Source organism: Diprion similis, chromosome 9, assembly GCF_021155765.1.
Source record: "Diprion similis isolate iyDipSimi1 chromosome 9, iyDipSimi1.1, whole genome shotgun sequence".
NCBI classification, from domain to species: Eukaryota; Metazoa; Arthropoda; class Insecta; order Hymenoptera; family Diprionidae; genus Diprion; species Diprion similis.
The window spans coordinates 8,583,095-8,606,268 of record NC_060113.1 but is presented as its reverse complement, the minus strand read 5'-3'; the positions used below and the strand labels follow the sequence as shown (position 1 = coordinate 8,606,268).

The window sequence follows — 23,174 nt, the reverse complement described above, 5'->3', positions numbered from 1 at the left end:
TAGGAATTATCACCATTTGCAAACTGCACTGTATCTCGAAGTTAACCGAAACAGACGAGTATTATTAGATTTCGATAAATAAAGAAAGTACAGTCTAGAATCTTTTTTTTTTTGTTTATTTGACACCAGCCATCAAATTAATTGGCTGTTGTGACGTTTCAAGTTGAGGATTTGGTACGATTACATTTGTCAGGGTAGTATCCACTTATCAGCAAAGAAGTAATTGTCCTAAACGCGCACTAAGTGTTCTACTTTTTGAGAAAAAAAAATACTGTTAGAAAAATTTGACTATTAGAGATTTTTTCTAAAATTGAAATATCATTTTTATTCAGGTTATCATTTAATTTGCCATTTAGTTTATCCTAACATGTGTTCGCATGATCAACGTTTCATTTCCATTTATCATCGACGTAAATATAATCCTGGTAGCATATCTTGAACCAATTGATTACCCTAATTATCTACGTCATTTTTAAAATCTCTACAGGTTCGCGTTTCGCTTTATTTTGCAACCTATATTATTCAATATTTTATCTTTTGCGTACGCAGTGCGCATATATCATGTATTACTCTACCCTGCTGTCAACATCAACAAATAGGGGCAATTTTCTACAAGTTTATCTTACTCCCTTTCTCTCTCTCTCTCTCTCTCTAACCCATCACATTTTATACCGAGGTTTCAACTTGTTTTAATGTCTTTGAGGTTTTGTCAATACAACGCACACATCACTTATGATCACACTATCGTTTAAAGCAAATGCCCACGAAGAAGAAGAACCTCATTTTCTGTCTGAAAGACTGTCGTCGCACAAAAAGTCCTCGAAATTCACTCACACATAGGCCTGAAGACCTCTGCCTCCTCTTCGCATGTACATTAACTCTTTCCGATAATTTGAAATATCTTCAAGCCTAGAATCATTTATCTATGTGTATCTATTGTCACGAGCTTTAAATGCACTTCAAATTCTATTCTAAGTTAATAATATTAATTGATATCACCCAACGATAAAAAGTTGAAAGGACAGTAAACGTCCAATCAACGCACGAATCAAATGTGACGTCGAATGCGGCCCATTCAATTCGATTGGATATGTACTTTTTAAGATCAAGTACTCAAAATTTCAAGAGTATTTTTTCATTTAATGTTTTTCGACAGTCAGTCATGCCGTGCACGTAACGGACTACACTTACGGACCAAGCTGTAAGTGTAAACTCGAATAAGATTTCCGAAGAATTCTATATTACCCATGTGCTGAACACGTAGTGACTGCAATAATCTTCATCGGATGACTTATTTTTTATGAAGGTCCTTCAACGTCCAGGCTACACAGGTGGGTCCATTGGTCCAGCGATGCTTACGTTGGCATCAGACTGCAATGTAATGCAGATGCGATGATAATTATCCGGTAGCTTCTTTTCTGCTAATAAAGCCGCATCGATGAATCGATCTCTGGCGGGAGATTGTCGTGAAGAAAAGATGGTAGCATGGAAAGAAAAGAAGAAACGCATTATTGGAATGGCGGGGTGGTATGTGCAGTATTTACGCAAGGTTCCTACGCCATCCCGCCATGGTATCTCCAAGCATCTTCCGGTATCTTCGCGTATCTTCTGGTACTCAGATGGATGAAAGACGCCGCGCAATGTCGCCCTCATAAAGTACAAGGAACGGGCAGTGATCGTCCCCCTCCTGGCGTCGTTTTAGCCCTACCTAACCTCGCCTCACCTTTCCTAAGCTTCGTTAGACCAGGCTGTCGTAAACTAAGTTCGCCTGAACTCAGCCTAAGAAACCTCAGAACGTATCGTCCGATTGCTTATAGTGGTAACAGCGACAGATATACAATATAATGGAATACCAAGAGGATTGCTTCCGTTCATGAAGTTAAAGGAGCGGCTTATGCAAAAAAATAAATGATAATTGTACGCATATTACTTACTCTATGAGCATTATTGTATTGGGATTACGTATTGCTACAACAGCAATACCGTTTATGGCTCAGGCATCTGTAACTATAGTAATACGTGAAATGACCCGGAACGGTGCTCTTCACTTATTTGAGACGAGATTTTTAACTAGTGTGGTAATTGTCCTGGCAGAGCTGTGCACAGGGTATGAGAACCATTGCACGGATAGTTGAACTAACCTAACTTTCTGATTCCTGGCGCGACATGAGCCCGATAATACAAATTGTTCAGCTCCTGCAGCTTTACCGCATGTCGTATGTTAGTGGAGTACGTCAGGCGCTTACGAGAAATTCAGGTAGTAAAGCTGCACTTTTTCACAGTGTATCTAACATTTCCATGCCTTTTCCGCCATACTTGTTATACCTGGCCAGGCTATCATCTACTTATACTTAACTGAAGTCTTACCAATTCTCATACCCGGAACTCGTGATTGAGTTACGATCATTTTTGTCACGGTATTATGTCCCATGCCTTGCGTCGTTGTGCTGCGCTGCAGAAGTCCCTTTGACTCCCCGATTCATGCGTGTAACTAATTATATTTCGATGATGTTCAATGATAATTAATTGGCATATCCTACTCCGAGATTGGTTTCTTCCAAACTTGTTTCTCCAACATACCTAATATTTATATCACGTACGGAAATAACAAGTCCACCTTCTTTCATGTGATCATCACAAAACATTAATGATAAAGAAGGAACAAATAAGGATTGTTTTTTAACTTCGGTAACCGTGACGGTGGGTGCGTAGGAAGCAAACAGATATATGTATTTATATATTATCGTGTAACTCGGACGTAATGACATCACGGCCGACGCATCGCAACATAACTCAGTACAACGTAACGTGATTCACGACACGTGACTCGAGCCGTGATACTGGCGTTTCCTGGGATCGCATATGATTTGCGTTGCGGCGGCACCGGCTTCAATCACAATCTTCTGAAAATTGGCCACGGATCGTTGCCCCCCAGTTTGATTGGTTGGATCGAGCGAGATATCCTGGTCTATGAGTTTCGTTTGCTGGATTGATTATAGACCCTTGTACCGACTTTGAGAATGAGCCATCGTGCAGCTATAGACGATCAAAGTCAGTGAGCTTCTCGTTCGATTGCGGTTTCCATTCGAACTAAGTTTTGCTGGATACGGAACTTGATGGGATTTTTTTTCTCGTCTTTGAAATGCCGTAAAATTGATCATAATTCGAATTTTGCTAAACAAACTTTCACACTTTCGGTATATTCTTCCCCGTTTTTCTTTTCTCTTCTTTACAGCTTCATGTATTTTAGGTTCCATCTTCGGCCCAGTTCTTCGTAAATCTTTTTCTTCATTCAATTCTTGTATTACCAAATGAAAAATATCACCACAAGTTTGCGAATCCAGAATACAGGAGACTTGTGTGCAGAATTTAGAGTTTTCTACGGCTGAATTTCATTTCATGGTTGTTTTATTTAATCCTCACGAAATCGCTGTCGGCAGTAATATAAATTTTTCAACATTTCCAAATCTGTGATCAAGAGACTCAGCAGTCTCATACCGGCAGTATGAAAAAAAAATCAATCAAATCAAATTCTCGCTCGAGTTCCTTTGCCACGAAAGCAATGTACAATGCGCAAGAATATTACCCTGTATTCTTCCGTTTTTACGATTAGCTAGGAAATTCGAAAATTTCGTTTCAAATGTGGGTTCTAAGAGCCTCCATTCAAGCTCCATTGCATTGCAATCAGTGAATTGAGTGCTGTGATACGTATTTTATTGTATTTCTGAGCTCGTCGAAATGATCAGCTCGGTGAAACAAAATAAAATTAAACAAATAGGCGACTCCTAACTTGAGGCCGACCACCAGCACATTCACGTTATATAATTTTTGAATCAACTTTCAGATTCACGTACGACTAGCTCTCCTCACCAATTAGCTAACGGGAAGTTTCATATCGAACCAAGTTATTCCTATAACTATATATCGACGCCCGATACGAACAAAAGCACGTTTCCGATTCCGGGTGAAGAAGAGCACGTTTTAGATTCCGGGTGAAAAAAAACACGTTTCAGATTCTGCGTGAAAAAGAGCACGTTTCAGATTCCGGGTGAAAAAGAGCACGTTTCAGATTCCGGAGGAAAAAGAACACAATTCAAGTTGACTCGAATACTAGCACAGTTCAGATCGACTCGAATATCAGCACAATTCAGGTTAACTCGAATCAAAAAATTCATATAAAAAAAGAAAAAAAAACCCATAAATTACCAATTTTCTCACTTTAAATATGATCTATTTAACAATGGCAATTATTATTCTGAAACAAATCATTCTGTTTGCTAATAAAAAGTTTACCTAGTCTTATACAATTAGATGATGGGTAAAATTTTTTGCTATTTTTTTTTCACTATACTGTATATTATTCATGTAGATCAACAGCTTTGTAATGATTCGGGTAATAAATCACTTTCAATGTGAATAATAAAATTATATCGAGTTTTCTTGGAGAATTATAAATTTCCAACCTTATAATTAATCTATCTGAAACTTCTTAATATTCGAATCGACCTGGATTGTGCTAGTATTCGAGTTAACCCGAAAAGTGCTAGTACTCGAGTTAACCTGAAAGGTGCTCTTCTTCCTCCGGAATCTGAAATGTGTTTTTTTTTTACCGGGAATACGAAATGTGTTCTTTTCCATCCGAAATCTGAAACGTGCTCTCATTCGTACCGGGGGTCAATATGGCATGAATTACAAATTTTTTTGTAACACGATGCAAGCTCTAAGATTCACAAATAATTATTTTAACAATTTTTGTGGTTTGACGTATTCTCAGAGTCAGTAAGAATAGGTTTCAAATGTATACTTGGTTGTATGTGATCTATTCTCACATCAAAATATTGGGTAATGGTGTAACGGAGTACATAGAAATAATGAATTGATACCATAACTCATAAGCGTAAGAAGGATCTAATGTCAGTATGGTTTTTATAACAAATTCCAAATTAGTCATACCATAAACGTTAATACTTTCTATCTAGATTTTGGATACTTAGAGCTTACATCAAAGTGAAATCAATACATCTTGCGTACTAGCAGCTGAGGTATTTCCTATCTCGGAATGGCGAGTCATTGGACTTAACACCATTATCATAGAATGTATCTACAGAATTCATAATTCAATTTTATGGTACATAAAAAGTCGTTTTACGATACGGCTTCAGTAAGGTTCCCTTGAAACAGTGGCCCATTGCTTTTACATTTGATGTTGTGGAACTTTTTACTATCACGTCTTGTGCTATGTGTCATCCGTCATCAATGTTTTTCACTGCATAGAGTCTGATTTAGCAACAATTTAATCGAAAATTCAATTCATTGCTGATAGAGATTCCACTATGAATATCAGAAGAATTTATGAAACTGGGATGGTTCAAAACTCTGTAACTGAGCTTGGTCAATCAAAACTTCAGGTAAACGACGCGGTGTGGCACTGTATGCTCAATGTATCCAATATTGCCTAGGTGCATAGCGAACAGTCTTTAAAAATTATCCGCCTGTTGAAGTCATCAAAGTCTACAAAAAGCAGTGAAATGCCCAAAAAGCACCTCAGATAATTTCTATCCTCATTCTGTCTCTACTTTTTCAGAGACACAACTGGAGCCTGGCTACAGATCCGAGGTCCAAGAGCGCGCGCTAGTCGTATCCTTGCAAATGTTCAGCTTGATCCTTGAGAGGGCTGTTTCATTGTTGAGGGTGCAGCTTCAACGTGATCAACACCCTAGACTGATAGTCGATGAAGACATGCAAGTTTTACTCCCTGCCATCAAGGTAAAGTTCCTTTTAAATATTCAAAAAGTCATTTTACATGGTTTAGGTCTATTTCTTGAGTCTTGATGTTCAAGACATATTTCAGAAAATTGTCAAGGTCAATATTCGATCGTGTATTTGTGTAATTTTCCTGTAGCTTCTCTGCATCTAGATATTTCGAAAATTCATCATAATACAGATTGCTGCCAACAAATTTGGTTTGTTGGTTTGTAGTTGGATGTCGAGGGATTAATCACTGTTGTCATCTGGCGTACATAGGTTAATGTAATCTCATGTATTCTTTGTAATCTTTTGTAATCTGTGCAATCTTGTGTATTCCCTATTATTTATTAAAAATCTCTTTGTAACCTGAGATAATCTCCGTAATCTCTAGTAATCTTTGCAATCTCTGTAATGTTCCCATAATCCCTGTAATTTCTTGTAATCCTTGCAATCTTTGTAATCGTTTGTAATGCATTGTAATTCTTTGTAATCAGTGTAAGCCATTTTTGCATAATGCTTAATCCCTCGTTGGATGCAAAAAAATGGGTTTTTTCGATATTCTTATTTCAAAATCACTTTCGTCCGAGAATCGCCAACTCCAAACGCTTGACTCAATACAAACATAACTAGCATGCAATTAGTATCATATGTTAGAAGTGCGGAATGTAGGCAATTTCCAACTAGTGTGAATTTTTCAGCATGAGCCAAGGCGAGTGCCACGATCACATGAGTCAGATATCACCCATTTTCACGTATGACAAACACTGTTTTTCCAAAATCTGTGAAGCCAAGTTTGATTTGTGAAGCACTGAAGGTGTCACTTACAGAAGGTAAATTGGGCTTAGGTAGCTTACGCACAATGACACCGTGCGTAAAATTGAGTCCTTCACTAGTGTGCATACTTCAAAGAAAGCCCCAAGTCCAATTCTTGCAACACCACCTTGCGAAGTTCGAGTTTTGAAGCCTATGAAGCACGTGCGTAAAGCGCACTATTTTTTTTTAAAGCAGTAAGAAGATAGTGTACGATAGAAGTGCGCTAAGTACGAGGATCACGTACGCGCACTTGTATAGTGTACTATTTTTATCAACTCAAAGTGCGAAATTCACAATTCACAGTGTGTGTAGTGAATCAGTTCCTGCATTCAATGCGCGAAGTAGTTACTTTGTACACTCAGTGCACAAAAGGGTTACTTACGTCGCACAATACGTTTTGAGTCGCGTGCTCACTTCCAAATAACTCAATTTCATGTGCTCTGAGTGACTCCTTTGGGGCTTTTCAAATCTAACTTTCGACCACGAGTGTAGCAACCAATAGCGTGCGGTCATCGTGTGAATGGGCGATATCTAAGTCATGTGATAACCTTGCTTGCCTTGACTAATGCTACATTACTCTTTCCACAGACAATCATCAATCAAATTACTTACTCATGGATTCATTCGATAAATTTCCTGAACCCCGCTAATTTTTCCTGCCTGATTTTCTTGATAGTGTTTATTCACAGAATGCGACAAACTGGTGATAACAGTCTATAAAAACTCATCAGGCGACAAAGAGACATACTTTTTACAATTCGTCAATTTCATCCTCATATGTTGTTTGTATGTGATATCGTTTGCTTTCACGAGTCACTTGAGTTCGACTGAAATACTGGTTGTTTCGAATGCGATTCCTCCGCTCGACGGGGCGTGTTCACGCCGACAGGATTTATGAAACGATATGCTGTCGCACCCACGCTAGCCGCCGGTGGTCGCTAGTCAGTGGTCACTGGTCACTGGTTAGTGGTCAGTGGTAAGTCGGGCTTTCAGCCTCGTGTCCAGCAGGCAAGGTGTACCATCTCATTATGCAACTGACAGGATTAATGCATGCATCGAGAGAGCTTACGTTCAGCATCGAGGGATGCTATATTCCTACATTTCTGCTACCTTGTCTAAACCACATTTTGTATCCATTGTACACATTCGCATGGAACTCGCATTGTGCGCTCCTAGGCATTACTTTTTTCACCTTCTGTAGTTCTCAATTTCCAGCTCCACGCCTACTTTGCTTCAGTAATTATCACTGTACTGATGGTTACATGATTAGGTTGCATTCCTGATCGAATGACCTGTGCTTCCATTTTAAGGTGCTTATAAAGACCCATTGTACACCTCGGAAACGCGGGGATGCAAAACTCCTATACCGCTTAAGCGATTAGAGTGAAACTTGGGGAGTGATTGCCTTATTTTGGCAAAAAGTAGAGCGTCTTTTTACTTTTCCAAAATTTTGAAAGAAATTTTACAGATTGGTTACCACTCACAGAAATTGACAAAATTTTCACGGTTGCACTGAATGGATCGACCTATCCGGTATGATGCCACTCGGCGGTGATGAAACACACATTTTGAGCCCAGTTCCATGAGATTTGATGGTGAAATGATGAAATAGCAGCTCATTTGGTTTTCGATTATGAAGAATACCGAAATCTCATTTTGGCGACATTTGTACCGACATTACGCGCATGCCGGTAATGTATGCGTGTAATGTCGGTAAAAAATTACCGGCAGGCATGAAAGGTCGGTAACAAATGTCGCCAAAATGAGATTTCGGTGTACTTCGTAATCGAAAACCAGATCAGCTGCCATTTCGTAATTTCACCATCAAATCTCATGGGACTGGGCTCAAAATGTGTATTTCATCACCGCCGAGTGGCATCATACCGGATAGTTCGATCCATTCAGTGTAACTGTGAAAATTTGGCCATATTCTGTGGGTGGTAATCAATCTGTAAATTTTTTCCCTAAATTTTGAAAAAGTAAAAGACGCTCCACTTTTTGCCAAAATAAGGTATTAATTGCACAAGTTTCACTATGATCGCTTGAGCGGTATAGGAGTTTTGCTTCCCCGCATTTTCGAGGTGTACGACGCTTCTTTATAAGCACCTTAAGAATCAATCACACGTGATTTCTTCTATTTTGACATCGTCAGGTGCACACACACACACAAGTGAGCTTCGTGGGATGAATTCACAGTTTTCAGAACCTCGTTGATTACCAAATTTCGTAAAATGGTACTGGGTAGTATCGTAATAAAGGTCACCTATTCATTTTGTACATTTAGAAAATGTCTTTACCTCAATTTTTGTGATTTAAACATTATCTAGCGTTATATTCTCTCGGTGAATACTTTTACCTGGAATTAAATCCTCATCAGCACAAGAACTATTTACTCAGATACGTTTACAACGAGTACCAAATGGCGGATTGAATCACGTATTGCGCGAATTTACAATACAAATTCACATTTATGTATCACATTTCAATAAAATCTTTTAGGAACATTCAAATAACACTCATTGTTCATTCTCTCGCCGTCTCCTAACCTAATCGTTAAGCCATCAACGTATTAGATGACGTGATATCGACAAGTATTCTTCGACCGAGTCTTTCTCAGGCACAATATCATTTTGCATAAATTCCAAGTGCTTCATCATAATGTTTAGTGAATATTAAAAAAAGTTCTTCTACAATTAGTAACGTTTATACGATATTTTAGTGGAAAGTAAGTCCCAAAGACTCGGTAATTGATGAGTACCCTCAGTTTTTTTTATGAATACCGTGTTAAAACCCAAGTTGTCGGCTTTCTGTCCAAATTTTTATCCAGAAGCGTGTGAGCTTATTATAAATCCGATATGGGCTATTCTACGTCAAACTGGACTAAAAGTGACTATGTATTCTACAAATCAATCAAAACGTGTCCTCTGCAAAAAATATGTAAAAAGAAATTGCATGTATTTATTTATTCATCCAAAATTTTTTTGTTTCTTCGAAAATTACAGAATATTGATTTTTCCGAAAAAATTACTGCATTGTTCAAATTAATAATAAATATCGCCGGTTCCATCCGACATAGCGCAATAAAGAAACGCGCGTTTCAAACTTTGGCTAAAGGGAGCGATTTTTTAAAAATCAAGGCTTCTGGATCAATCGAAAATTCGAAACGTTAGATTTTTATTTACTCTCTGTGCGAATTCGAGAGTTTTTAATGAAAATCTTACGAGAGCTGCAGAAGTATAACGGTAACGATGTCATTCCTTTCTCATCCCGCGCAAGCTGTCTGCTTATGGTGGACGCACTTGAAAGGGTATAATGCAACCGACCGTGATTATTATTATTATTTTTACTATCACCTACAACAATTAAAATTTGCAAATATTTCCTTGTTGATTTCAGCATTTGTCAAAATTAAAAATAACACGAAATTTTTATTTGAAACCGTATAACTGTTACGTCGGGCCTACCAGCCGATGATCTGTTATCCATTGCTTTTACTTGCTATCACAAATTCTTTATTTACAGTAACCTTATAGTGTCTGTCCTGTCTTGCTATTTCTATCCAGCTTCAAGCTAGACTTTGAGAGGTCACGCTACTCTGTACGACCCTTACTCAGCTACAATTCTTCCCCACTATAGTGAATACCTGCACCTTTCCGAATTCATTCTTTCAGTTCATCATCCAAACGATTAATGTCTAATCTACCTTGCAACAAATACACTTCAATTCCAACATTCAACTAATTAATTTCTAGTTCACAAACTAATCAGAACCACCTCCTAGCTCCAAGTATCATTTTCATTTATTCCAGAATACACTTTGTTCAACTACACATTTACATTCTTCATTATTCCATCAAAGCATTAATATACAATTAATCATAAATCTTCCTTATATCATTTCTTACTCCTTTCTCTATTCTCCGAGGTGCCCAAAATAACATCTTAGGTGCGCATAGACGTAGATTGATGACATGTTTTTCAGGATAGAATCTCGTTGAAATATTTTTTATTTTTACTTAGTTTTTAACAACTGAAAAATTATTGTGCCACGCGTGGTGGTGCACAGTGATCTGAAATGCTAAATACTCGGACATTTGCAAAAAGAATTTGACGGTAAACTCAAATAGATTTTGAGTCAGACTCGAGTTATACATAGCGAGACGATATGATACTAAAAATAGTGCTTTCATCGACCATGATGTCCGAGAATTAAGGCATAAATGATTTTTTTTAGGGATTTCGTGGTCATGGTGAAAAATTTTTGTTTGATCCAAATTCGAAATATTGCTCATTGTTAGACGTATCAAAGACATTTTTACTGAACAAAACAAATTGTATCGGTTTCCGCAGGATTGGTCTTGAAAGCTTGACAATATGTAATTTTTTGTAAAGTTTAGAACGATAATTCAAGTGGAGTTGAAAAATCGCAAGTATTTACTTCTATTTTACCATGAATTAGATACTTATCGCCAAAGTTTCACGATAATTCTTCACTTCCCGCAAATCGCGATTGAAAGAATTTTCTTTAGAGTCGGCTTGAAAAAGTTTGATTAAAAATTGAAAAAGTTTTTTTTTTTTTTAATAATTCATCGCTGGCAGATAAAAACAAAACATTCAACTGAAAATTATACCATACCTTTTTCACAACTTGACTTCTGTTCAGTGAAATTATCAAGTCAATTGAATAGACCCTAAGGAAAATTCCTTTAATCTCAATTTGCGGCGAGTCAAAAATTATTTGCGACCTAATACTATGGAAGACTCTTTACAAGATAGTAAGGAATGACACTCTAGCCAGACATCCGATCCGCTGACTATGCTATCGGCCAAAACCTGTCCCGTTTCGCGTGAAATACTCTATAAACTTCTCACCACCGTTGAAATACTTTTTTTCGTAATAACGATTTCAAATTCACAAATACCTACGTAAAAAAAACCGAAGCTAAAATCGAAGGAAAAAAGTCGACCCCGAACACTATTTCGAACCCACCATTTTAGATTATGTAACTGACTTCCAATTTGAAATTATCAATTTGAAAATTCTATGTCGTGCGTGCTGCTTATCATTCTGATTGACAGTCTTCAAGATCTTGTCACCAGTATAATGCGTCATCACTTTTGACATTTTAAGTTTGCAACTTTGAATTTCCAACCAGAAATTAGTGCTGTGCGATTAATCGATTAGACAGCAGCTTCGATTAATCTTTCTTTCGATTCTAGTCGACGATTTCGGTTTATTGTTTTTTCAGAAGAATCTGCAGATCAATCGGTCTATAACGCGCAAGTCATTTAAGATGTTCGACCTATAGTTGTCTTAGAAGGACGTATATGGATTTTGTATATATGAGTTATGACTCAGATTCTGTATAAGTCGGTCAGAGACAAATCTAGTTCGAACATGGTAAATGAATAGCGAGTCATATACCGATCGACCAGCAGAATGATTGAGAGGCAAATTCGATTAATCAAAGCTACCAATTAATTGATTAATTCCACAGCACTGCTCTAAACTAGCAGTCTTCAAAATCTTCGTGTACCCATTTTGATACAAATTGCATGAGTTTCAAGATTTAACGAGTGCAACTTTGAATCGGTCATTTGGAATTTTGAAATCTTAAGTTTGGATGTTGGCACAGCAACCAAAAAAAATGACAAGTGCTGATTTTCATTGCATTTTAACTAAAGTCTGAATAGCTGTTGCAACATGTCCGCATATTTGGCATTTGCGCCCCCTTTCGCGTCGCCACGTACAGTGTATTGCTATCTTAGTTAACAAAAACGAAAACCATAGATTTAATCAAGATTCTATCCTACAAAAGTTAAATGTTTTACAGTTTTGAAGGAGACTTGATAAACATTGTTTTTCTATTTAAAAAAATGCTGAATTTGAGTAACAAGTATTCGAGCATTTTCATTGCTCACAACGTTGCAAATTTCGAATTCTTGTAAAAACTGTCATTTTTTCTAGAAAGGCGCTTCTTTTTCCTTTCATATACCTATACGGAAATATTAATTATAAAAATCGACTCACTGTCGCAAGTGAGATAAATATTCTATAATTTTCGGAAAATTTATTTTTTGACAAATGACGAACTACGAATATTCTGTTTATATTTATACTTTGCGTAAAAAAAAGTTTCAATCGATTAAAAAAATACGAGGTCAAAAACCTCAAAATCTGTTGGGTTTTACGTGGAATTTCCCATATCGGTGTGGAGTTGAATAAGTGTGAGGTACTTACTTTGTAAGATATTGCATACGCGTATGGAGTGGTGCTATAAATATCTTTGATAAGACCGGTGACTTCCTACAAGACTGTTTTGCGCGACAAGGATTTCGTATTATCATTTTTTAACTCAACAGTAATGCTTTTTTTCATCCTATTTTATTTGCATATGTGTGTGTTTGTTTTTTCTCGTTTCCGTTCACGGGTTATGCAACCCTCGCCAGAATTCTCTCCTTCAATGTATGTGTAACCAATATATTCCACCTGAGGAAGATGGCTTGTAAAAGCCGCGTATCTTACAATATAATTATATTGTGTCAACGTCCCTCTTCCGATATGTGTATTTATGTTTCATCTCCATATCTATGTTTTTCTATGATTATAGATATGGTGCGATTGGATGTTGTGTCACAGTACCGTATGGAATCCACCGCCATCTTGCACGGATTATCGCGTCGGGTGAGTTATTTCCTCTTCTCTTTCCCTCTGCATTTTACTTTGTTCGCAACGAAATTCGCGTAAAATTTCGAAATCCGGAAACCTCAGCATTTAAAATTTTGTTGACTAACCATAAAACAGTATAAAGCCATACGAATGACAAGGCGAGTATCAGACCTTCGGCTCATGGATTCTGCTTGAAGTCCTAGGACCATATCCTTGGTCTAAAATATTCACAATGTTAATTCACAATAAAAGCATGATTTAAACTTAACCCTTAGCTTCCATGTCTCTCTGGAATCATACTGGTGTCACAATGGGATCAGACCTACCCTAAACTTATCCAACTACAACTGATAATTAAGTATGAATAAAATACAAAATAATTCATACATTCATGAAAATCCAGAAAAAAAAAATTAAAGTAGTAAGTGGTACACTGCATCCGTCTTTCAAGGCATCGTGCATACATGAAACGATAATGATAGAGTTCTATTTATTCAAGGTGTTTTTGTAAAACGGCCCGTTAAGTACCACTTTACTTACCAATTTAATTTTTTCTGGATTTTCGAAAGATTTTTGCACAGGAGGTGCTCTTTCAGGGGACATCACTTCTTTTTATACAAATTTACTTGTTACTCGTTCTTATGTATAAACTACTTCTGATACACATTGATAACTTCGAAACGCAGAATATTGTTTTGGATTAAAATCATCGTTATTTTAAGACGGATTCATCGCAGCATCTAGTTGGTTCGAAGGTGCTGTAGATCGTGAAACCAAATTTACTCGATTACATGGACATAAACTTGGGCTTCGCAAGACTATTAGCTTTGCGTATTAGTCTATCGAAAGCTCCGCTGTCCATTAAACCAATTTGAAGTAGTCTGATAATTATGACAAATTTGAATATTTTTACTTAGTTTTGAACCTATGATTATGAAACACATTAACACGAATTGAATCAGTGTCCAAAAGCTGACACTATAACTGTGGCCAGTTATATTTTTTATACTGCATAAAAACACTTCTTTTCTTGTAATGTATAAACTTGTGCTGAGATTCGTATTGCTGACCTTGCTTGTTCAAACCTTTACGTGCCTTTTATCCCAGAGGATCAATTAGAATTGGGAAGATATACTTTGTTAGTTCGACTAAATCCACCTGACTATGTTTAATACATTTAGTGTAATGCAAAACTACAGTTCGCGAAAGCTGTCGAATTTTCCACATTCACGTTTAAAAATTAGAAGATTTTATCTCAGATCCTGAATATATTCGAAACTAAGCATCGAGGTTAGGTTGATGTGATAAGACTACTTTTCGAATGGCATGACAAACAATCGTGCTACCGCAAAAGGCCCTGTAGCTTTTATTCTATTAAGTTAGTCAGCATAGTCTTCTATCGAGTTGTTCGTATGAGAACTATTGATAATTCATATTTTGGTACTCTAATCACCACTGCATTGAATATTATTTCAAGACTGATGGAATAAAAATGTATCCTACGAAACATGCTGTTCTGCGTCATACAATTTTTCTCACATATCAAATTCAAACTAATCGTCATGTCAGACTCAGTAGTAAAATAATTTTTTGATGCTTATCTGACAGGCAACTTTTCATTTGTGTAAAGTATACCTATAAATTTTTCACACGTTCGTTTTTGAGTAGGTTAAATGCTTCCTTATTCATTATCTCATCTATTTCAACAACTATGCTCTCACAACCCTAAAAATGCAGGCATTATTGTTCAAAAAAGTAGAGCCATACTTGGTCCAATTTTGACGCCGCAACATCGTCGTGGATAAAAAAATCGATATAAATGATGTTCACCGATTTATTTGTTACATTTTCAAACTTTTTAACACTGGCTCTGATACTTTATCCGTCCGCTCATTCGCATGACGTTTCACGCAGCTGACGGATTGTTTACAAAATTTAATCATATACCGCACGACCATGTTACGTTATTAACAACCGATATCGCGGAGCGATCGACACGCGATCTCTTGTGCTGTCTCCGTAAGCTTCTCGGGTGGAGCGATGGAGCTATTCTTAGCCCAATATGTCATATATACACTTAAAACGTGAACTGGTCTGAAAAAGTACGACTGTAGGTGAATAACGCCAACTGACGATTCTGACGATGTCTGAAATATTCGAAGTCATATATTTCTACTCTCCGTGCATCGATCGTATTAATATAGGACTTAATTGAAAGCTCTTAAAATCTCTGAACTTATGAAACTTGTAAAATGTCGAATTTCATCGTGAGAGGGGAGCAATATGTGATCATATTTTTACGGGGAGCGTTCATGTTTCTTTTTAATGAACTTGGCGCAATCGGCGACCACCGACCACCGATCTTGATTATGTAATAAGGAGGCAAACTCGGTACGTTCTGGTCGAGTGTAAGTTTGCAATATGAGTCCCAAGTGAGCCGAAGACGAATACTGCAAATGCGCGAGGCGAAAAGACCGATGCCTACTTGTTACACACGACTCTTTATATAATCAGAGTACGAAATTGAGGTTAGGGTCGCGTAATGTCAGAATTGTTCGCGACAGCGCATGCGCGCAGCACTGGAAAGACCACTTTTAATTCCTAGGAGTGAAAAATGATCTTTTCACATTCTCAGACTTACTTCACTGCCATAGAACCGCGTACTTTATGTACGGAAAACACGCAGGAGAAAACGCGTAAAACATCCTCGCGTTATATAAAATACTATGACAAATGAAATCTGTTGTATATTTTCATCTTAAACATCAGTTTTTGTTGTTTTCCGTTGAAATTTCAATGACAGGATCTTATAGATTTAAGTGTGAACGAATACATTATTATTTCACGATCAGAGCTCTAATGAAGTGTAAACTCCGAGTCTTAGACCATCTGATCTATTGTAAACTGAGCGAAGAAAAGCGGAGTAGTTATAACTACGTATCAGTAGTCCCATATTTTGGGCCCAGGAAAAACTCATAGAAGTTTTAGCAGAATCATTGATTCGAAGGTCTGATAGTCTCTTGGTGAGTACAAATTCATGTAATGACAAATTTAGCAAGTTTGCAAGAATTGGTATTGTGAATTCGTGGTGCAAATCATTGCTTCTGTGTGGTGAGTCGTAAGATTCAACAAGAAGCGAAAATGATCGTTCGACGTTGAAGCTGCCCTTAGTAGTTGGGACGCTACGTGGCTCATTGTGCTGCAAGAACGTGTACACTGCATCGCACTGATGCCGTTATGAGACTTACCAACCGTTACCAATGAACAAAAACAAAAGAGAATTTTATTGAACAAAATTTTTAAGTTAACCTGTTACGGTGCTAACAGTTTCTATTGAAACATGTTTGGGCCATTTAAGTCGACTTTTTTTTTACTTTCGAGGATTTTTACAGATCAGTGGGAAATATTTTTTTGAAGATATGATTTATGAATCTTCTGGAATTTGGAATGATCGTTGAAATTTCTTCACCTGCAAAAATAAACTTTGGGTTCATTTTTGTATGTGTAAAAATCTTTAGATTCGTAAATTCAACACAAATTAAACGAAAAATTGGAGAAAGAAAACGTATGAAATATCAGTTCACACAGTATGAAACGTATGAAATATCAGTTTACTACAGTATGTAGTTTTTCGCAAAAAACACAACATCCAGTTACTTTCCAGCTCTGGATTTCGTCGAAGTTTAAAAACCTTATGGTTGTATTTATTCAGTATGGTTATATTTATTGCACTACAAGTCTAATTCCATGAAGAGATGGAATTCTTTATCGGGGTAGGACTAGATCTACATGAATCAGTCCTATTAGTGAACAGTTCTATAATCTCGTTTCCATAGGCGTCGTTACTATGTCAAATTTGTCTTGCATTCAGCGCTTCTACAAATTCGTTCTTTATGCGGCGGTTCCACAGGAGCAGGTTATGTTTGTTTCTACGAGTTCATTTCCAGATCGAGACTAGGAAAGATCCTACATACAGAAATTATATAATCCACATGCCCCACACAGCACACAATATTTGTAGAATATTCATAATATCGGTTTTAATATTTAGTAATTTTTGACAAATATTAATTGTTTCAATATTGTGAAAGTATTTGGAAATTTTGTGTATAATGTGTATCATATAATTTCTGTATGTGGGACCGTTCCTGGCCTCGTTCTATAGAAATAAACTCGTAGAAAAGAACCCCTGATCCTACGGAATCGCCGCATATGTAAACGAATCTGGAGAAACGAACTTGTAGAACCAGCACATGTAGAAATGAACTATAAGGACCTCCGCATGTAGAAAAGAACTTGTAAAACCGCTGCGTGCAAAACAAACTTGATATAATAATGATCCTTGAAGAATCTAACGTGTACAACTTTCCACTTGTAGGATTGATTCATGACGAACTGATGCCCTCTAGTTTTATTTTAAGCCAATATCTTCGATACGCGGTTCGTGTGGTTATTGAACCTTTACTGATTATCTAGTTTATTGGGGAAACCGGTGCAGAGCCTTGAAAGCCTCAGAATCGGCGATAGCAAATGCGGTATATTTTACACCGTAAACTTGAAAAAGCAAACATGTTGCACTTATTGTTAGCTGATACCTGTATCTAAACCATTCCCCTACTTTACAGTCAAACTTGTATTAGGTATCCATTAAACTGAACGAATTAATGTAAGTGAATTCAATAGACTAAATAAAATTTTCTCCTGCAGTTTCGTGGCTGAATACCCGTCATAAGCCCAGCCAGCTTTTGGTGGCTTGTGTTGGAAATTTTCGTGCAATTTTCGCACAATGACAACATTTTATTAGACTACGTAAGAGGATTAATGGATATGGGTACCCGGGTACCCATCTCTAGTTTGTATTATGTTTTGAGTGCGGATGTAAACGGATCCATCCAAAATCGATTCACTTTATCAAATAAATATAAATAAAAAGTATTTGAGCTATTTTCAAGGCTTATAGGACAGTTCAGTTACCGCAAAGGGAAATCGCAGCAGGGATTCTGAGCGCTCTGCAGGCAGTTTTGATCTTTGGTGGTTGGCAGGTGTTCAAAATGTTCGTGGTAATGGTAGTAGCGTAGCATATCTTTAGTAATTTTTTTGTACCAAGTGTGTTATCTCATTAAGACATCGATCAATACTAAAACTTATTTTCAAGTGACTAAATCATTTTTCGTCTATGAGCGGATACCCGGCTACCTGGGTGCTCCATGCGGTTACATTTTACAACCCCCATATTTTCATAGTGAAAAAAAAAAAGATTTATCTTATGTTTAAATATGGAAATAGCTTCTAAATAAGTTAAATCGCGAGCATCAGGAAACTGAGATTGGAAAAAAAAAATTTTCAAATTAATAATGTAAATGCGAAATGGTGGTCGCGCGGGTACCCGGGTACGAAGAAAAGAGTTATTGAGGTAAAAACGAGTATTTAAATGCAAATCGAAGATCTATTGCAGATGAATTTTACGTCTGGTCCTCGTAAAAATCAATGATGTTTTCATGAGTTGAATTTATGGTTTACACGTGACTTACAAATATACGAACTTATGATCTACACAAAATAACGCAAGAAGGTTCTATAATGTCGAATTTTATTGACTGTGATAATTCTCCTAACATAATTCTTCTCTACTTCATTTACGAGAATTATGTGTATTTTGAATTGCAAATAGTTGAATATTTTGCCGGAGTAAAGGAATTAGTACGATCGATGATGTTATCTTGCTATTATTTAATTTATAATCAACATTTCTGTCACAGATTAAGTTACTTATTACTTTGCAAATGGTTGAAAAGTACAGCAAGTTTCGCAAGCAATTTCGTATTATTTTTGCATTTATGTCATGCAAATCAAGATTGAGGTAGGTATAACTGACGATGAATATATTATATAAATGTCGAAACAAGATTGCACTGTGTATATGCTTGTCGAATCGCATCGCGAATAAAATACGATATTATATAATACCGCATACGCAGATTAAGACGTTTCGTTTGAAGCAAAAGTTTTGTAGGTTTCCACATGAAAAATTTGTACGTAGCAAATGAAAATCCGTGTTGAAAAATATCTCTTAATTCCAATTTCAAAATCAAATTTTTTACAGCTCAATAAACTGGAAAAGAGATCATTTTTTTCTGTTCTTACTTCTCAGCCACATTTAACCGTAGGCACTTGATCCTAGAAGCATTTAAAGAGAATTGACATCTACACAAAAGCATTCTTGGAACTTTGTTGTAAAATGAATAATCCCGCCGCCAAAACCGTCTAATCGTAAATTCTTTCATAAAACAGACATTTGATCCGAGGCTTATAACTTCTTAATCGTTCGAAATACGGATTTCACTCATTGAACGCTTTTGTAGAGAATCCAACTCTATAAAACTCTCCCACGATGAAGTCCGTATAGATAAATGTGGCTGACAAGTAACAAAGTGGATCAAATGAGGTTCTCCCATGTTTTTGGAAAAAGATTACTCCAAATTCTGGAAGTGTCCCGTTCAAAATTGGATTCAAGAGATATTCCTCTGCAAAGATTTTTCTTCGTACGTACAATTTTTTTAGGTAGCAGTAAAAATAAATGCTACTTTCAAACGAAAGGTTCTCAAAATCGTTGGATAAATATCATCTTTCTGGTTGATGAATAACATCAAGTGCACAAAAAACGCCCCCCGCCCCATCCACACACACACACACACACACACACACACACACACACACACACACACACACACATACACACTCATACACTTGCATAAAACCGAATATCTGTATTCGGAAATAATTCGGTGGCTTTTGCGATTGTCAAGCGAGATCCCCGACACCGTACACAATTGTATAAATATATGGTAAGTAATTTGCCTCTCGGGTATTTGCCCAGGATAGGTAACCTACCCATGAAAATAACACCGCGAGCTGTAGGTATAATTAGCAGAAATAGCTTGTGGCGCGTTACACGGACAAGAAAAGCGAATGAAACATGAGAAAAAAAACCATATTCCCTAATTATACACACCGTCGGGCAAATTGCTCGCAAGGTCGAACACTCCGAGCTATGGCTCACTGTACGAAACGCCACTTCCTTTTACGGCCCAGGTATATAATGAGTATCGGAATGTATTTTTGGACTTTCTTTGTGAAGCCGGCTCCTCTTTACCATCCTTTACAGATTTTTTTTATAACTTCGCTATAGAAAACACCATCGCTGATTGGTATCAACTTCGTATACCCAATATCACTCGTCTTGGAGTTTAACTTTTTTCATTCGCATGGAAAATACGATATTCAAGAAACTTTTTAATACAGAAGAATTTTTCTAAACGTTTGAATGCGTTGTGGCGGAAATTTCAATAATGAGAGCTTAAGCTATTTTGGATAAATGATCGATTTAGGTATACATGGAATCACCAGTTTATACATTTTTATCAGGCTTACATGGTTCTCCGCAAATTTAACGACCGTTACATATACAAAAGTATCTCTAAATTTTAGGAAAAGAAAATAATTGAGGTACTAAAGAAGCAAGAAAATAGTAACTGACTTCGTTAACGTCAATGGCTTTCAACATTTTTTTTTTTTTTGCAATTGTACTTTTGAATCCACCTAGATGCTTGTGTCCTTTTCATTTTAGTTTCTCGGTTGGTATGACAGGTGGTGTCATTAAATGCTAGCGTTTTCATCCATAGATGTCACGAAAAATTTTACTGGACGGGATTGTCGTAGCTAGTACAATTCAGGTTCGTTAAAGATCTGAAGAACTAGAAAAAGTTGGAGAACCCTTGAGCTTACATAAAAGGATGGATATTTCTGGAAAAATCAGAAACTTGTGATGCAAGATCATTAATTTTTTTTTAGATACAAGTAATTTAAATTCTACAATAAATATGTCGACAGTTCTTTACCATGTAGCATACACAATCAACGCTTTAAAAATCTTGTGGGAATATGATTCTTGGTTTAGAACACCTCAATAAGTGTTAGGATATCGAAAACGGAGGCCTGTAACAACCCTCATTACCATTGCAATGTGAAAAGCGACGATGAAACGTCCAAAAAGCTTAGGAGAAGAGTGACCCACTTGGCAAGTACGGAAAAGATCCGAGTCCACGCGAAAATTGGGAAGTTTACCCAGCGTAAGCGGCGCTGATATTATATCCGTAATGCCACGAATTTATAAAATGAAATATCGAATATATTTTCATTTACAGAAGTATTACAACGAAATACAAGTGCTAAATCTTAAAAAAATACAAATCCGCAGATTGGATGCCAGGTTATGAAAATACGTTTGTTCTTGCCGTAAGTGCATTTTCTCTGTTTGCTGCTGCCATAACCTAAAAATTCATTGTGAGCATAAATGTGTTTACTGCTTCCATTCTATGTTTGTTCGGTCATATGAAATAACGAAAAATGGTTGAATGAAGCGTGATATTCATTTTATTTTGAGATGTTGTTCAAGATTAGTCCTATCAACAATTACAATTTTTTATCCAAACAAAATGTCGGATAGAGAGCCACTAAGCGGTCAAACATTGGGGTAAACCTCCCGATTCGCTCGCTGCTCGCATGCGCGCAGGAGTATCTTCAGAAACTGCGCGCTTTGGTAGTTGGACAGTTTCTTAGCGTGTAGCGTTGCCTCGTGCGGAGGACAAATTATCGTCAATTTTTTTTCTATCCAAGAGATCTGCAGATTTGAACGTCGAGCGACAGCAGAAATACCGTCGCGGAAGTTGGGCAGAAACTAAGGCGAGCAGCTAGCTAGTGATGCTGCTTCTGCTGCTAGCTTTCTGGCTCTAATAAATAGTCGAGATAAAGTATGCGTCGAGGCAAGCAGGCAGGGGCTAGATGCACGTTGCGCGGGTCATGGTCGACCGCCGAGCTGGCTGTTCGTCTGGAATCCGAGTACGCGTCTTGCAGTCTTGCCTCTGCGAAAATACAACCATTTATCTGCACCATCCAGGATTTTTTCATTTTTTCGTTCTGTAAACTTTCATCAGGACACGCGCCTTATACCATACCGGTTCAGTGGAAAATTTGTTCTGTTTTTACGAGACAAATCAACTGATATACGAAGTTACGTTGCCCTAAACACTGGAAGAATAGCTATTTATGTGGCATGCCCGTAAACCGTCTGTTTTTTGGCAAGGATAAAGATTTCAGGACGGGCTGAAGGCGAGCCGGAAGCGAGCCGAAAGGGAGTACTGAAATTAACCGAGCCAAAAAATGGTTTAGGGGCATACCACATACAATATTTTTTACGGTATGGGCATTGAAAAGCAAAACGAAGAGTGAGGTTATGTCGCGATCTGTTCGACGAAGCTACTTTATTCGGCAGTTTGGGGTGCGCGTTCGAACTGGGCATCAAAACTACGGAATAAAGACTTTATTCCGCAACTTTGTTCACTGCCGTATAAAGCGTCACTTCACGGAACGAAAACTGCCACAAAAAGTGGACTTTTCAATGCCCATGCCGTAAAAAAATATTTCCAACGCCAAGTGACCTTGCTTACTCGATTCAATTGATTGTGAACGTTATTTGGTTTAACTAAAGTTTATCTGAAGCTGACAGATTTAGTTGTATTTATCGGGCTCAAAGATAGGACCGTGTCGTAACAATATTGCGTCCAAGAATGAAGAGCTTACATATAAATGTTATTTAATTTTATTAAATTTCCAACTAAGTAAAAAACAAGTTTGGCCAAAAAGCTTTGCTTTTTTGCGCGAGGCACAACACGCACAGAACCTGCGCTGTTCATTAGCGTACATGACAATTTAGGTGTGAAAAATCAAAGAAATCATAGTAGAAATTTATGTCAAACTTTTCAAACGTACAAAGCACACTGTTTTCAAACGGTCGTGTCTAAATATTCATTTCTACTTGATCTATACATTACTATGATTAGTTTTTAATAATGCTCGACAGTGACTTAGTCTGCTGCACAAAATA

At 37.1% G+C, this 23,174-nt stretch overlaps 1 protein-coding gene across 5 annotated transcripts in view; it reads left to right on the top strand.

The window, feature by feature from the left end:
* The window catches only part of LOC124410190 (telomerase-binding protein EST1A-like), a 224,985-nt gene that overhangs the window by 115,871 nt on the left and 85,940 nt on the right, over window positions 1-23,174 (top strand). For all 5 annotated transcript variants that reach the window (XR_006929578.1, XM_046888363.1, XM_046888364.1 and 2 more), the window contains 2 exons: window positions 5,585-5,766; window positions 13,173-13,246. Coding sequence is in view for 4 of the 5 variants with exons in the window: in XM_046888363.1 (XP_046744319.1) it covers window positions 5,585-5,766; window positions 13,173-13,246 (256 nt within the window). In the remaining variant the exon portion in view is untranslated. The remainder of the gene's footprint in view (window positions 1-5,584; window positions 5,767-13,172; window positions 13,247-23,174) is intronic.